Source organism: Molothrus aeneus, chromosome 1 (genome assembly GCF_037042795.1).
Source record: "Molothrus aeneus isolate 106 chromosome 1, BPBGC_Maene_1.0, whole genome shotgun sequence".
NCBI classification, from domain to species: domain Eukaryota; kingdom Metazoa; phylum Chordata; class Aves; order Passeriformes; family Icteridae; genus Molothrus; species Molothrus aeneus.
Window position 1 is genome coordinate 22,327,205 of NC_089646.1, and position 15,469 is coordinate 22,342,673.

At 40.7% G+C, this 15,469-nt stretch overlaps 1 protein-coding gene across 1 annotated transcript in view; it reads left to right on the forward strand.

Annotated features, from left to right (window-relative positions):
• The first annotated feature begins 203 nt into the window (after positions 1 to 203).
• ZNF804B (zinc finger protein 804B) overlaps positions 204 to 15,469 on the forward strand; it is a 226,222-nt gene continuing 210,956 nt past the window's right edge. Inside the window, exon 1 of the mRNA XM_066553065.1 lies at positions 204 to 504. Within this exon, the coding sequence (XP_066409162.1) occupies positions 352 to 504 (153 nt within the window). The 5' untranslated portion in view covers positions 204 to 351. The remainder of the gene's footprint in view (positions 505 to 15,469) is intronic.

Sequence of the window (15,469 nt, forward strand, 5' to 3'; positions counted from 1 at the left end):
TGGCCTGGTCTGAGCAGGAGCGGGAGGAGGGAGAGGAGGAAGGGCCGTAGCAGCGGCGGACTGTACAAGTTGCGCTCTGCCCTTCTTCTCGCCGGCCCGTCTCCCACCCGCGGAGCAGCATGCGGACTGGCCTCCGCGCTCTCTCAGATGTGCTCTGGCTGCCGCCGCCTTCAGTGCATCCTGCTGCTGGCAGCGCTCACCCGGGCGCTGGATGAGACGGGAGCAGGGAGATCGCTGCTGCGGTCCCGCCCGCTCCTTCATGCGGGCTTCTGCTCGGGCGGAGGTCGCACCGCCGCCGCGGAGGAGCCGGGCTGCCCTCCCGCCCTGCGCCCGCCCGCCCGGGGGGCCCGCATGGCGTGCTACCTGGTCATCAGCTCCCGGCACCTCAGCAACGGGCACTACCGCGGCATCAAAGGCGTCTTCAGGGGACCGCTCTGCAAGAAGGGCGCTCGCTCGCCGGTAACTGCCACCTCCTCGCCCCCTCCCTCACTTGCCCCCCGCACGGTAGGAGCGGTGCGGGCGATGCCCACGCTGGGGGCGGCCGGCGCGGCTGCGGGGGGCGCGGGGCGTGGGCGCCGGCTCGGTCCCGCTCTGCGGGGCCCCGGCGTGGGCGCTGCCTCGCCGGGCGGCTCGGAAAAGTTTCTCCGTCGGCGGCTGCCAGCGAGTGGCCGCGGGGACGGGGCTGGGGGCGGTGCTGGCGTTCGGCAGTGGGACGGGGGGGCTACGGCTTCGCTGGGGTTATCCGTGGACCGCGTCTCGGGCTCGTGCCCAGGGAGAGGTTAATTTCTGACGCTTTGGTGAGAAGTTGGAGGCTGGTAGAGGGGAAGGCGCCGTGTCGGCTCCAGGTGTCGCGGTTTAGTACCTTGTCCAAGGTTTTGACGCGGCGGAGGAGGGAAGCGATCGCTCTCGTGGATTCGTGTGCCAAAAAATGCACTCGCGGGTTTGTCTAAGGCGCGTTGTGAACTAACTGTCTAGACCGGCGTCTAGATAGAGCACGCGTGAAGTTTGGGGGGTCCTGCGGAGACTGCAGACCCGTCGAGCTACCCTAGACGGTGTCCGTGAGTCGCTACAGGCGTTTGGTAGGGGCGAGCGGGAGTCCTGTGCTGCCGGGGGCAGCGGGTGCCGGGGGCAGCGCGCAGGTGCCCAGGCGGCGGCGATGCCCCCCTGCCTCTCCTCCGCCGTGGCTGTGGCACCGTAACCGCCCCCGTGGTCGCCACCGAACTTTCCCTGTCACCGTGCCGGGTGTCGGTGTGTGACACACGGAGGGGTACGGACCTGCCATCCGCCCAGCCTGCCTTGCACACCCGTGCAAGGGACAGCCTGAGCCCACTGCTGGGATTCCCTGAGCTTCGGCAATGCCAGGTTGTGCCTCGCAACACACCTGCACCCGAAATACCTTACGGGAACTGAAGTCTGCTTTCTCTTTCTTGACTTCCAATGAACAAAAATGACACATATTTCACTGTGCTTCCAAAATCCCTTCTGTGTTGTGCACTAGCACTCTCATAGAGCGCCTGCGAGTTCTTCCCTTGTGCTGCTGTGCCTGTCGTGTGCAGTGTAACACAACTGCGCCGCAGTTCACTGGTACCATCGATCAGTCATTGGCTGAGCTGTGTTTGTCTTCTTTGACCCATGGAGCTCATCCACTTTCCACTTGCATGTGTGGAACCCCAGAAATGCAGGCAACGTTTACTGAGATCTCTGTTTGAAATTAGGTCAAATGGAAAAAAGATCTCAAAGATGTAAAATGGGAACAAGCTTGATTGTAAATACTTCTGATTTAGCAGAATTCAAACAACTGATATTCAAGTTGAGTAGTATCAGAAGCCTGGGAAAATACTACTCTCTGAATATTATGTTCCAAATCCTTCACTTTCAAATTTCTTTCCCTTTTTAACTGCCTAGTGAGTATGCACACCACTCCTCTCCATCTAAATACTTCATGAAATAAATTTGTCTGACTCCACTAACAAATCATCATTTTCAACACAGGTCCACTAAGAAATAGTCATAGTCCTGCTACCGGGTGGGAGCAATTTTTGTTAATATGTAAGTAACAGAGAAGAAGACCAATGAAAATTCATGTTCCTTAATCTTTAAAGGTGTATTTTTTTTAAAGGATTTTGTTTTAAATTGAACCATCTTAGTCTTAAGCCAACCATCTAGGGTTTAGTGGAAAAGGAAAAAAGCTATGAAGTTGAAAATTAATCTCAAGTCTCTTTCACTATAAAGAAATGCTCTTTCATGTGATTTTTCCAAAGTTTGAAAAAAGTAGCAAGGGCACTTTGTATTACTTTTTACTAAGACAGAACATCTTGTTTCCTAAATTTGTATTACCAGGAGTTGCTGTTTTATATCTTTTGGGGCCATTTCTACAGAAAGGACTAAATTTTAGCAATCCTTAGCTTTCATTCTGAATTCTTGAGGGAAAAAATTTACTTCTCTACATATATTTGCTTTTTAAAAATTTATTCTTTGTTTTCTTCTGCCTTTTTTAGTGGCAACTCTTTGAAGCTAGTCAGGCTTTTGAGGTCATTGGCTAAGCCCTTTGAAGAGGGAGTGTTGGACAGCTCATGGGAGTAAAGGTGCCTGATAAAGTTTTATTAATGCTGGGCAACTGTAGCATTTTCATGTGTAACTTTTTCATGTGTTCGATATTTTGAATTTACTATTTGTTTATATAGGCTATTTTCAGATTTTGATACGGAAGTTCAGATTTTAGGAGATAAATAAAGGATGCTCAGTTGGCACAGGGGGATAATAGCTTGCTATTAAATACTGAAAGCAGTGAGTAATCTGCATGTGCCTACAAATTTATAACTTTCCAGACCATATCCCTCTTCCTTATCAGTGTGTATAAAGTTGGTAATAGTGAATAGCAAAAAACATCACCTGGATGCATTGTTCATTATGGTGTGGGAGTCATGCATATTGAGATTTAGTATTGAATGAGGTAGTAAAATTGTTTTAAACATGAAAAAATGCCCCACACAATGCAAACAAACTCTCCAACTATTGAGTTAAACTTGGGACCACTTCCTTAAGAAGGAAGTCTTAGGCAAGTGGCATTTATTTGTATTCCATGTGCTGTGCTTTTATTCAACCCTCCTGAATATAACTTTGAAAGGTACAAGTTATGTCTTGCAGTCATTTTTAAAATGTTGAATTGGAAGCAGCCTTGAAGATTTGATTTTATCATTTGTACCATTAAACAATCTTCTGTTTGTACACTATGAGTGATCTTATGCATGAGTCTATGTAGCCTTTAATGGATAATATGTACCTTTCTATATTTAAAGTATTCTGTATTAACAGACCATGAAATGTCAGTGGACTTAAGGCTATGCTTTGAGAAATGAGAAAAGTGGTGAATATTTTAAATACCTTTATCAAATTTCATGGTTTTATGAACAAGGATTTTTTCAGTCTGGGTGTTTATGTAGTATTTATTTAGCATGCTTTGCTATTATTGTACCAGAAACAATTCTGGTCCTTCTTCCTGGTATGCAGAGAGACCTTTAGCAGTTTGAACAAGAACAAGATACATACAACTACAAGGATAACACACTTTGGGTATGTAATGAATTTGTCGTGATGTTGTCATAAAATCCTTTAAAAGTTTAACTTTGCCTTTGCCCATTTTTACATATTAGAGAAGGGACTAGCTGTGAATATCGTGAAGTTAGTAGTGATGAATTCAGAAAGAGTAGAATTAGAAGCAGTCACCAGTAAATCCTTTATCAGTGGACTCTGATGGAGTTACATGGGGAAGGAAATGCTGAGTTTGAACATGAGGCCAACATTACTAAGGATAATGGACAGTAAGCCAATGAAAGAAGCTGATCATTTTAAAACACAGCTGATTCTGTGCTTTAAGCTTTTATATTTTATGCGAAAAGTTATATTCAGGAGCATATTATGAGCAAATTTTCTGTCTCTGAAAATTGCTGTTTAAGGAAATTCATTATGATCCAGAGATATTACTTACACTTCAGAGTGATGATAGAATTTTTGAGTCCTGAATAGATTACATTGATCAGTGTACCAGTTTTACTGTTTGAAGTCATGATAGATAACACTGTCACACTCACCCGCAGCCCAACCTGCTCAGAGATTTACTGCCATGCTTCACAAGCATGGCGAAGCTGGCACTGAAAAGGACTTGCCTGCAAAACTTTTAAAGAAACTTCCAGGATGCAGCAGAAAATGGTACTGGGAATTCAGCAGATGGCCCCCTTGCTTCTGAATAATTTCTAAGCCAAGGATGTTATTAGGGTACACTGTTCTTCCTGTGGCTTTTTAAGATAAGATATAAACAAAGTCTCGTTTACTACTCAGTATTTAAAGATCCCTTTTTATTTTGAAGGAAATAGAAAGCTCAGAAGACCCAGTGCCTTAGCCAATTTCTGACTTGGCTAATTATTTTTCTTCCGTCGTTCCCTGCAGCTTCAGCTGAATACAGTATTTTTCATGTACTTCTCTAAGCTGTTTTCAAATAAAGCTGTCAAGCAGCTGCTCCATTGCACTCGGTGCTTGCCTGAGTTCTTTGGGTTGTTGGGGGCAGGAAAGGCTTTTCTGTTACACAGAGTACCTTTAAAAAAGCACAGCTCTCACCCCATGTCCAGAGGCTGCTCCAGCAGTTCTAATTAAGTACATTGCAGGTACTTGGAAATAATGAGGGTTTAGTAAATACTGAGCCATAAGCAAGCTGTTTTAGCACTACAGCAAATATAACCAGGACTGAGTAGCACCTTAGCACTCTCTGAAGCAGACTACAACACAAGGCACTTGGAAACTTTGAAAACTTAAGTGAGCCTGAGGACTGAATGACTGTAAATAGAGAAGAGGAGGGACATGGCATGGGCAAGCTATCTCTGTCTGCCTGAGATCAATGCTAGAAACACAGGCATAGCCAAGTCTACCACAAAGTGACAGTATTGTGTTTGCCACCAGCCAGTGACAAACACGTCCCAGGCACAGTTGTCAGAAAGCAATTTAAAGGCTAGACATGGTGTATGTGTACCATGTGAAATATGGCTTAGATGGCAGCAGGTTAAAGGAGGAGCCATCCTATACCTGGGTGCTTACTGGAAGACCAAAAAACTTGTGCATTTCTGACTGCATCCTTTAGCACTGTGACTGCACTCTCAACAGCACTGAAAGCAGAGAGGAAGGGCATGCTGCAACATTACAAGGAAAATGCATGAAAAGTAACATTTAAGTTAGGAAATAGAGTCTAAAGGGGCTGATAATAAACCAGCAACTAATAAATAGTCCTACAAAAGGAAAGGGGGAAAAAATCCCAACTGCACTAACAAAATTTTGTGGAAAGGAAAAAAGGAAGAAATCGTAAAGAAGATGGAAAATTGTACTTTCACTTTTCTGTGCCAAAAGTCTCTGGCAGCTGCCTCCAGCAACAGTGGCTCCCTGCCAGGGGGGATTCTGTGCACTCTTCTGAAGGCTTGGAGCTGGCTTACAGAGGCATCTGCCTTACACAAACCAAGGGCATGCACTCCTGCTAACTGTTTCTGATCTCATTGATTCCTGGCACTTTGTGTCTCAGAGTGGACTGAGTGTGTTTCCTACCAGCCCTCCTGTCTCCACTATGATGGAGAATATGAGCATTCCTGCAGCCCACACTGCACCTTACAGTGACCTTATTTCCTGATTTCATGGTTCCTATTATGGTGCTTTTTGTGCAGTTCTGCAACATGTGAGAGGCAGAAAGAACTTTCAGAAAATGGGAATGTGCTTTGTGCCACATGTAACCTTGCTGCTCATGACTTGTATTAAACCTGGTTTTTGTGGAATCTATCACTTCTGAGCAATTTTGATTCTAATTCAGTGAGTGGGTAGCACTTTGTATGTAGCATTGCAATTAAATTTAATCATCTTCAACCAATTTCTGCTGGGGCCATTTCCTTCACCCACGATTAGAAATAATGTTAAACAGGTGCTTTATGTCTGACAGCACCTTTCCAGCAGTCTAATATTTTTATTGGTCCCTCAACTGAGTTTGTAAACCTAGATCAATTCTCTGTTATTTTGCATTTAGCAGTGCTTGTTTGTCCATTAGTTCCAGAATTATTGCCATTACATCCATTTACATTCTCACTTTCAGTTCATATGCATTTTACTCACCCAGAGCAGTTTAGTGAGTTTTCTTATTTTATTTATTTTTTTAAATTCAGAACTGTGTACAAATTTGAAAATGAATGTAGAGACCCAGTGATTGTGAAACAGGTGCTCCCTTGGATGGTGGTTTGAGCTACCCAGGCTCTAAGCATCAAAGGCTGTTCCTCTGCCTGTTCAGCCCTGTTTTCTGGACTCTTTCCCATGTGTGGTATCCATGGTATGCACTTGCCTGGCTTTGCTGGGGAGGATGCTCCAATTCCTTCTGTCTAAATGAATGCTTTGTTTCGACCAGTTTACAAGTAAATAAACTGAGTAACTTCATTTATGCAAATGCTTGCATGTGAGATTAGATTCCTTGAAAAGAAAACTGGTAAAAAAAAATAAATCTCATCATCTGAATCTACTTATTCCCTACCAAAGTTTTGCAAAAGTCCCCTGTAAAAAAACACCTAAAGGGAGAAGGAAAAGAAAGCTTTTAAAGGCTGGCCAGAAGGTAGGCATTTTCCCCTCCTTGAGTTTTTCTGGTGCATTATATAGCCTTGGGTTGCAAGGCTTGGGGCTTTTTAGTTTGAACATTTTTTTCGTGTGTGTGTGTGTGTTTTTGTGTTGTTTTTTTTTTTGGTTGTTTTTGTGGGCAGATTTTGTTTTGTTTTGGGTTTTTTGTGGTTTTGTTTTTTTTGTTTTTTTTTTTTGTTTGGTTGGTTTGGGTTGTTTTTTTGTTGTTTTGCTTTGGTTTTTTTTTGGTTTTTTTTTTGTTTTGTTTTGTTTTTCTTTTTGCATTTAACATGAAGAAACTTTGATAAGTCTTTTTATTATGTCACAGCTGATCACTTCAGAAGACTCAATCATTACCTGCAAAGTTAATTTTACTCACTTGTCTTAGGGAATATGTTGACTTTTCTGTGGAAAAAAAAAAAGACATTCAAAATGTTTTTATCTGCATGCTGAAGTGCTTTAATTTTAAAATCCCAATGTGCTACACTGTGAAAGGTTTAGTTTTACTGCTTTATGTGTCTATCCATGAAAAACAGTGTATCACATTTGTTACAAAACAGAGCAGAAGCTGTAGACCCAGTTTTAGAGTTCAAGAGTTAGGATCTCACTATCTAAGTTTTGTGCACCTGCCATGGTAAAAAAATGCATTAGGAATAACTTACCTAAAAGATCAATTTAAATTTATTAAATTTATTAACATCAAGTTAATGTTAAAAAGAAGCACAGATACATGCATGCACTTGCAGGAACCAGAATTCCCAACATAACATGCAGTAGCATTAAAATCCAGTTTGACCCTCCCAAGAATTAAGTGTTCATTGGAGAATTAGCCATTTTGTAAACACATGTGCATGCAGCAGTCTATGCATATGAACATATCTGAATAGCAGTAAGAGGACCCTTTAAAAGAACTTTTTAGCATCCACACTGACAGTTGTAAGCACTGTTTTCTGAAGATTCAAACTGCTCTGCTCTTAGCCTTTGAACCTGCCAAACTCTGAATGAAGAGTACTGAAATGATTTGGTTTATGTTGATAATCTGCATAGGTGATATGGCTACTGCAATATTAGAGCCAGATATCTAAAGTTCAGTCCTGGATTTCTGTATTTTGTGTGGGCACACATTACTGCTTGTCTTGTACAATCAACTGCAGGGCTCAAGTATCAAGATTAGTCATGGGGTAGGTACACACACCTGAAGATGCTCTTCACTGTGCAGAATGTATTGTTCTGTGCCCAGTCATAAGGCACTTTAATGATAGGTTTTTCTTTTTTCTTTTTTTTAAATACTAGACTAAATTTATGTGCATACTAGATAAGATGTAAACATCATCAAAATTTTGTCCCAGTTTCATAGTTATGCATAATGATAATTGGCAAGTTGGTTCAAGTAAAGAAATAGAACTATAGCTGGGGGATTGCATACAGCTCTGAAACAATTCATACATTAATCAACTCTAGTTGATATCAATTTTTCAATTGAGTTTTCCCTGGAACATATTCTAAAACAGATTTAGTGCTTTTGTGTCAACAGAAATATTCTATCAATATTCTGCTCAGACTGAACTGGAGAGCTGTATTTGGTGTCTTTGAGAACACTGTCAGTTGTAATCAGCTGTAAATCTGCAGCCTTCATTTCCAACTTAGACTGCAACATATGAGGAAGGCTTGAGAAACTAGATTAGAAAGTGTAAGAAGAGAATTCCCTAAAATACACCTTTGATAGCAAAATATTTTCTAGATTATATTTTGGGGTTAAAATTATAAATGAAATCTGTATGAATACTATGATCAGAGGGTCTGCTAGAAATGCGAGTTCTAATAGTTATTAAGGTATTCTAAGTATTTTTTTCAAAGAAAAGTTTTCATATTCAGATATTTATAGCTCTAATTTCATTAGCTTTATGGGTTCCAGAAGTAACCAGTACGAGTTGTTCATCTAAACCAATCTTCATTTTTCTGTGCTAATCATTACATTTTCAGTTTAAGTATGACTTCTGTGAAGTGTGTAAACTCTGACCATGGACTTTACTGGGAGACCTAAGAAGAAGCAGAATGTGTATATTTATGCCACCCTTTGTTAGACACTAAAAAACTCAGTTATGATCTTGATGTATTGAGCCTGCCCTTGAGCAGTCTTTGATTGCAAGAAGCTTCTGGTGATGCATTGCAGGTAGACAGAGAATGACTCTGCAGGATCCTTGCTTGGTTGCTTGGTGAACGTTGGGTCCAAATGCTGGCTGAGGCCAGTGGTCGGTGGACTGGATGATAACAAGGATTCCTCAGCCTGGGCAAGGCTCTGCTGACTTCCAGATGCTGCACTGATGGCTCCTCTGTGCTGGGAGGAATTACGGTGTAGGAACACAATATCCAGGATTCCCACAACCCACGTGGCTGCAGGTCTGTGCCAAACAGCAGCTGAGGCAGGAGGTGTCTCAACATGGGGAGTGGCTGCCTGGTCTGATGGACATGGATCAGCATCTGCCCCACAGCTATTGAGGACTAGTTCAGGAAAAGAAACTAAAAAACATCATCGTGTAGGGCCCAGAGGGAACAAACTCACAAGGTGATGTGCATGCAAGCAGTTTGTGTGTACCAAATAATAAATAAACATCCCATAAATGTCACTGAGTACATATGCAGCTTCTCCAAGCTGTCTGAATGCTTAACTGCTGTCCTTACAAAGCTGTACTACTGCTCTTCCTGTATAGAAGTCCAAGGCTGCTTGGTTGTATACATCTACAGGCATTTTTTCCCTTTTGTAATGTTTCAATTTACACATACTTCACTTTAAAGAGAAGAGAGCAAAACCCATATGAAAAAATAATTTAGTCAGACAAATGAAGAAAAATCAGGTTGATACTACATACAAAGATTTCAATTTTCATTTGAATGATAAATGCATCCTTGGCTATTAAATATGGAAAAGAGGCAATATAAGGAGAGGCAATGTTGGAGACACTGCTTATTCACAAAGAAGTATCACTTTTAAAAAGCTCTTTTTCTGGGAGTGAGTGATAAATTTTTGTGATGACTAATAATGGAAAAATCACAGATATGTGTTCTTTGATGCAGATGTATTCATATCCTATAAAACAAAAATTGCATTGCAATAAGTATTGAATATATAAACTTGCTGATTTTATACTTTGTTCATCTTCTGCTGAAGACCTATTTATAACCAGTGTATTCTATACCATATGCAACAGGAAATTCTTATTGTGTATATATACTGCACAATAGATATGTTTTATTGCTTAGCATTATAATAAGCATCTTTTATAAGTTAAACTTCCAAAATAGAGATCTAATATTGTGGTTATTTATCTCAAAAGTAAACCCTTCCCAAAAAATGAATAAAAAATGGCCTTCAAATTTATTCCCTAGAGGACATGTCTTATTTGAAGATGATAACACTTGGTGGATAAAGGTATGCCTTTCATTTTGGCTACATTAATAAATCTTTGCACTGGGCTTTTTATTATATAAAGAAGATATGATGACTTGAAATAGAAGGTTGTATCCATATGCCATGTTATTGCTTTTAATGGGGAAAGAATAATAGAGAAAATAAATTCATTGACTTCTTTTTTTTTTTCTTTTGACAGCTATCTGCTGTTTATATTGTTATGTCTTCACCTTACAGAATCACTGTGGTTTCAGGTGATTGAATTTGATTTCTGTGGGTTGTGGAATCAGCCTTTAAATATTTATGTTGATTTTCATATATGACAGCTTTCATCAGTAAAGACCATTATAAACAGCAAATTGGAAGAAGTTAGAAAATTCCTTTCCTTGAAAGGGATTTAAACAAGTTTACAGAATGACTTAACAGAGCTTGCATAATCTTCACAGTCAATAAAAACCAAAGGTAGAAAAATGTGCTTAAAATCTACAGCAAAAATGTTTTGTTTCCACTGTGTGTTCTCGAAGACTTGCTTTTTAAGCTATAGCAAATGAGGATTACTGATTATGTACACTTAGAAACATCCCAGTAGATGAACAGTTTTCAAGGCCTTTCTTTTTAAATCTGAAGTTCATCTGTAAACTTCAGTAATAAGGACATTGAACACCTTTTCCCTCTACCAAAATACAGTTCCTTATCCCAAATATTTCCCAAAACATGTATTGTAGTAATATTTTTCCCCGATGTTCTGACTAGCACTGTTTGAAGAACAAAATTATGATTTAAAAAGTGCTTAAAATATATAATTTTAAAAAAGCTATTTTAACTGCTGTGATTTATTACTGTACCAGGCAGTAAATTTCAATAAAAAAAAAAGAAAAAAATCCCAAACTCAGCAACCCCATGCTACCCCAAACCATGCCCCCAAGCATAGTAAAATAATCAGCATGTGAGATCACCATGAACTGATGAATCACTGACAGCCTTTCTTCCTATGTCTGCTCAGGTAAAGTTCAGATCTTGACCTTCTGCTCGCCTGGGAGCCATTATAGAAATCATAACGAGCTTCTTGATGGCCTTTTAAGAGTAATATCTGATTAAGTAATTGTAGCACCTTATGCTGAAGTGTTTTAAATACTCAAAGACTTCTGAGCCTCTTCCAACAGAAAAAGGCATGTCTGCTCAAGTTATATGATTAGAAAGAAAATCTTCCTTTTTATCATTGTAAGAGTACTTCTCGATGTTTATTCTTCTAACCCCTGGATAATAAGGATGGTGACTGCAGGCATTAGACATTAGACAGCCTTAAAAAGATTGATACTTCTGATTACAGCATACTGTAGGATAAATTCTAGGGTTCAAGTCTCTCATGGAGTTAAAAAGGATATGTGGTACCTGAAGAAACATAATGGTGTCAATTTTCTACTTGATGGTACTAATATATTTTGATAAGATCTGCATATTAAGAAGAGCCCTCAAGTACAGTGATTTAGTACTGCAATTGTACACTACTTCACAGTGAGGAGAGCAAACAGCAAAAATGTGAATCCTTGCCTCTGCTCTGAAGGACAGTGAACAAGGACCTGTGGGCATTACAGCTGGCAGGCGTGGAGAGGACTGCTTTCAGAAGTGATTGGTGAGAGGGACGGAAGGGGGATAGTAACTGTGAACAGGGAGGTTAATTGCAAAGTAAATGACTTTGCTACAGAAAGCACTGAGGCTCAGATCCTCAAAGGCAGTGTGTGTGCATTAGTAAACAACACCAGAGACTGTGCCAGGCATTGGAGCTTAATCAGCTAAACAATGAAATTGTGAGTGTTGTTTCCAATATGTGCTGTTCAACAAGTAGCACTGCCCCAAACATTTCTTGGAGAGAGTTTGGGAACTAGGGTAGGGCAGAAACATTAACATTGCTGCAGTTTCAATTCCAAGAGAGTTTAACAGCACTGATGAGCTGCTCAGTGACAGGAAAAAGCCTCCTTTTTTTTAACTGACTTTGAAATCCTTCCTGTGTATGGAACTGCTAGCCACCTGCAGGGCAAACCTCTCAGACATTGTTGTTCCCAAAACTGTAACTGTGCATTGAGACAATGGTGGGTGTCATAAGTCAAAATTGTGTTGGGAAGCATTGTGAAAAAATCAGAAATGATGGCACCACTAGTGCTTGAGCCTATGTCTGTGTTCAGTTACCAGAATAAATGCAGCCTGGGCTCCAGCTCCATCAAGCTCTGCAGAAAATGGGACAATGTCTTGGGGTGTTGGGACTTCTGGAGATTGAAGGGTAGTGGCTGGATCTCCTGACAGCAGTCTGGTGGTTGGATCAGATGAAGCAGGTGGATTTCCTCACAAATCCCATTACAAATCTGTGTTGTGCTCCTGACAGGAGCATTCCCAATAAATGTGATATGCATATGCTGACTGGAGGAGAGAAAGTTCAGCTTCACCATTCAGGCAGCAAACTTCAAAGACAAAGAGCAGATGAGAGAGTATTGGTGAATCATAATGAGCTTCTTGGAGTACTTTTTATGGTTTCTTAAAGAATTCTTAAAATTCACAGGAAGCAGACATGCATAGTGACTGTTCAGGGTAGAATTTTAGCTTGTGTAAATCAATCTGTTAAATTGATTACATCTTCTAAGGCTGTTTTATGCCAGCAGGATTTGTTCCTGAGATTTTATTTAGATTTTGTTTAGTAAGTAATGTGGCTCAAGTTAGTGAATACTAGTTGCTAGGACCTCCAGGGTGGAAGCATCACTGTGATTCAGTCACAGAATTTCAATCAGAAGGAAAATGCAACTGTGCTCCAAACATAAAACCTTGTTTATTTTTGCTGGACTCTATAAAGTGACTCTCTTTTCTGGATTACTGAGACACAAACAATGCTGGTTAAATACAAACAATACTGCTATAGCAAAGGTATTCAAGCAGTTAATGTAACACCTTTCTCTTTATGGAGCTCATCTTTGATTTGCACACATCCCTGAGATAACACAGTTTGACTCAGAACTTGCTGCCACATTCCTTATCCTCATAGCAGGTAGGTGTTCATTCAGAAGGACAATTATGAGTTATTCACTGTGGGATGATGGTGTTATACTAGATATTTTAGAGTCTTATCATAAGTAACATTGGGGCCACTTAATTTTAGGATCCCGATTTCTGGTTGAAATTAACCAGATCTTAGTAAAATACACAGAAAAATCACTTTTTATCTTTCCAGAAGAAAAAAAGCTCCTCAGAAAGCAGTTGCAACTTTTGCTGGATTACAAATGCAGAGCAGTGCATTCTTGAGATGTGAATTAGTGATCACACTCTATATCTCAATATTAGCTAATATTAATCCTAATCTAGTATTAACTTAATACCTTAATATTAAACTAATATCCAGTTCTCTGCTGTTACAATTTTTGTGCCTGAGTGACTAGGCTAGTTAACCAGTTAACCTCAGCTGGTTAGTAAAGTGATTAGTTTCTTATGAAGGACAAGTGTCATTTTCAGGTTTAATTTGAAATCTAATGCATTATCCTTTATTAATATAAAATGGATTTTCTGGATTTGTATGTTTAGCTGCCCTGTTAGGGATTGCTGTTTGCTTATTTTCCTTTAATTACAGTGTTGCAATACTGTTAATTTTCTCTAACATAATATATACCAGAAACTTGCCAACAGTCATTATCTGTAAGGCTGCTTGGGGAAGAATCCTGCTCTTTAATGGCTTCAGTGGGATCCTGTCCTGTGATAAAACTGGAGGGCTGGCATTTATTTCCACATAAGATGTGTTTCTTCACAGGACTAGAGAGTCACTGTGCAGTTTCAGTCCTGCAGGTGAGTGCACAGGAGGAATGCTGTGGGAATCTCTGTGACTGCAGGTCACTGGTTGCTGGGAAGCTTTTGAGCTTGGTGCTTTGCTGGACAAAAGGGATTCACCTTTGGGAGGTCTTACTGCTGTCATGTTCTTGATGGCACCTTTCAGCCAGTGAGAGATCGAGATGTCTTGGTCTATTACCTGAAGATGGTAAATATTTCCATTGTGATTCTAATCCAGGAAAATGACTTCTGTGGGTATGCCAGTGGACTTGTGAGACTGCTTCAGTTTCTCCAACTGGGATGGATTTAAATGATGACTTTCTGCTGGCCCATTTCTTGGTACATCTTCTAGCAGAGTTACACACGTGCACTGTGGTACCTACAAGGCAGTGCTCTGTCCAAAAGTGCAGGAGGAACCAGCATGAGAATAATGAGGATGGAACGGTGAAGGGCTGGGATACTCATCCTGCCAGAGATGCACTTGGAGTTCATCATGGTTCAGCAGCCAGGAGGTGATGTGAAGAACTGCCTTGGGAAGGTGATAGGGGAAGGAAAAAAAAAACAAAGGGGGAAGCAAAATATGAGGAAACATACTTTTTTTTCCATTGGTTTAGTTTTCATAATGCTAGCAAGCTAGCTAAGGTAGCATCCAGAAGGTATTCATCCATGGCCAAAGGTCTGCAACATGATAGCAGATCTAAAATAATTGACACAAAGAAGTAAAAGCTTTGGAAAGCAGAATTTTGGCAATTTTGAATGAGGATATTTTTGCTCTCCCTGTAGCTAGTTAATGAATTAGTCCACAATTGCAGCTGGAAACAAGTCAGCTCTTTCACTGAGATATTTAGCCTTCTGGCACTGGTTTAATCTCACCTCCAAAGCAACTGAAACACAGATACAGATTACATAGGATTTTAGTTAATTTACGTGTACTTACTCTCTGTGTGTGTATAGGTTACAGCCTGATGGAGGTAGGGCTGGTTTTAGTATGCAGATGGGTGAACTGCCTCCCCTGCATGACTGCAATTCCAGTGTTTTTATTAGTATGTGTAAACTATAAACTGTTGCTCTTTTATCACTGTGAGTGGGTTTATCACAAACTACAAGTTGAAAAAATGCAGCTTTTGTCAGGGAAATAAAGAAGAGTTCCCCTCTTCAGGTATGATGCTGAGAATGGTTTTGAGTAAAGGAAGGAATGAATCAATATCTTTTCTAGTTGCAGGACCACACCTTTTCATGGCAGGTACGTCCCTAGGAAGTGTGGTTTTTAGGCAGGCATGTGCAATAATTTATGTCTGAGCCATTAGTTAATATTGGCAAAGTGTCACAGGTGCTCAAGGGCTGATGGCAGGCTGGGGACAAGAAGGCAGCAGCAGGTCGCTGCTTCATCCCTGCACCAAGGGCTGGTATTTTGCACAGCTAGGGGTCAGAAAGGTACATTATTTACCCTGTGACCAGTGCAGGAATGAATTTGTGCTTCCCTGAGCTCTGTCAAGGAGTTTTACTGAGTTTGACTTTCATGATTTTCAGCAAAATCTCTTGAAAAAAAATGTTTATAGAGAATCCTGGCTCCCATGCAATTACTCTGCCATATGCAGTGGCACATCTTACTCATTCTGTGAACGT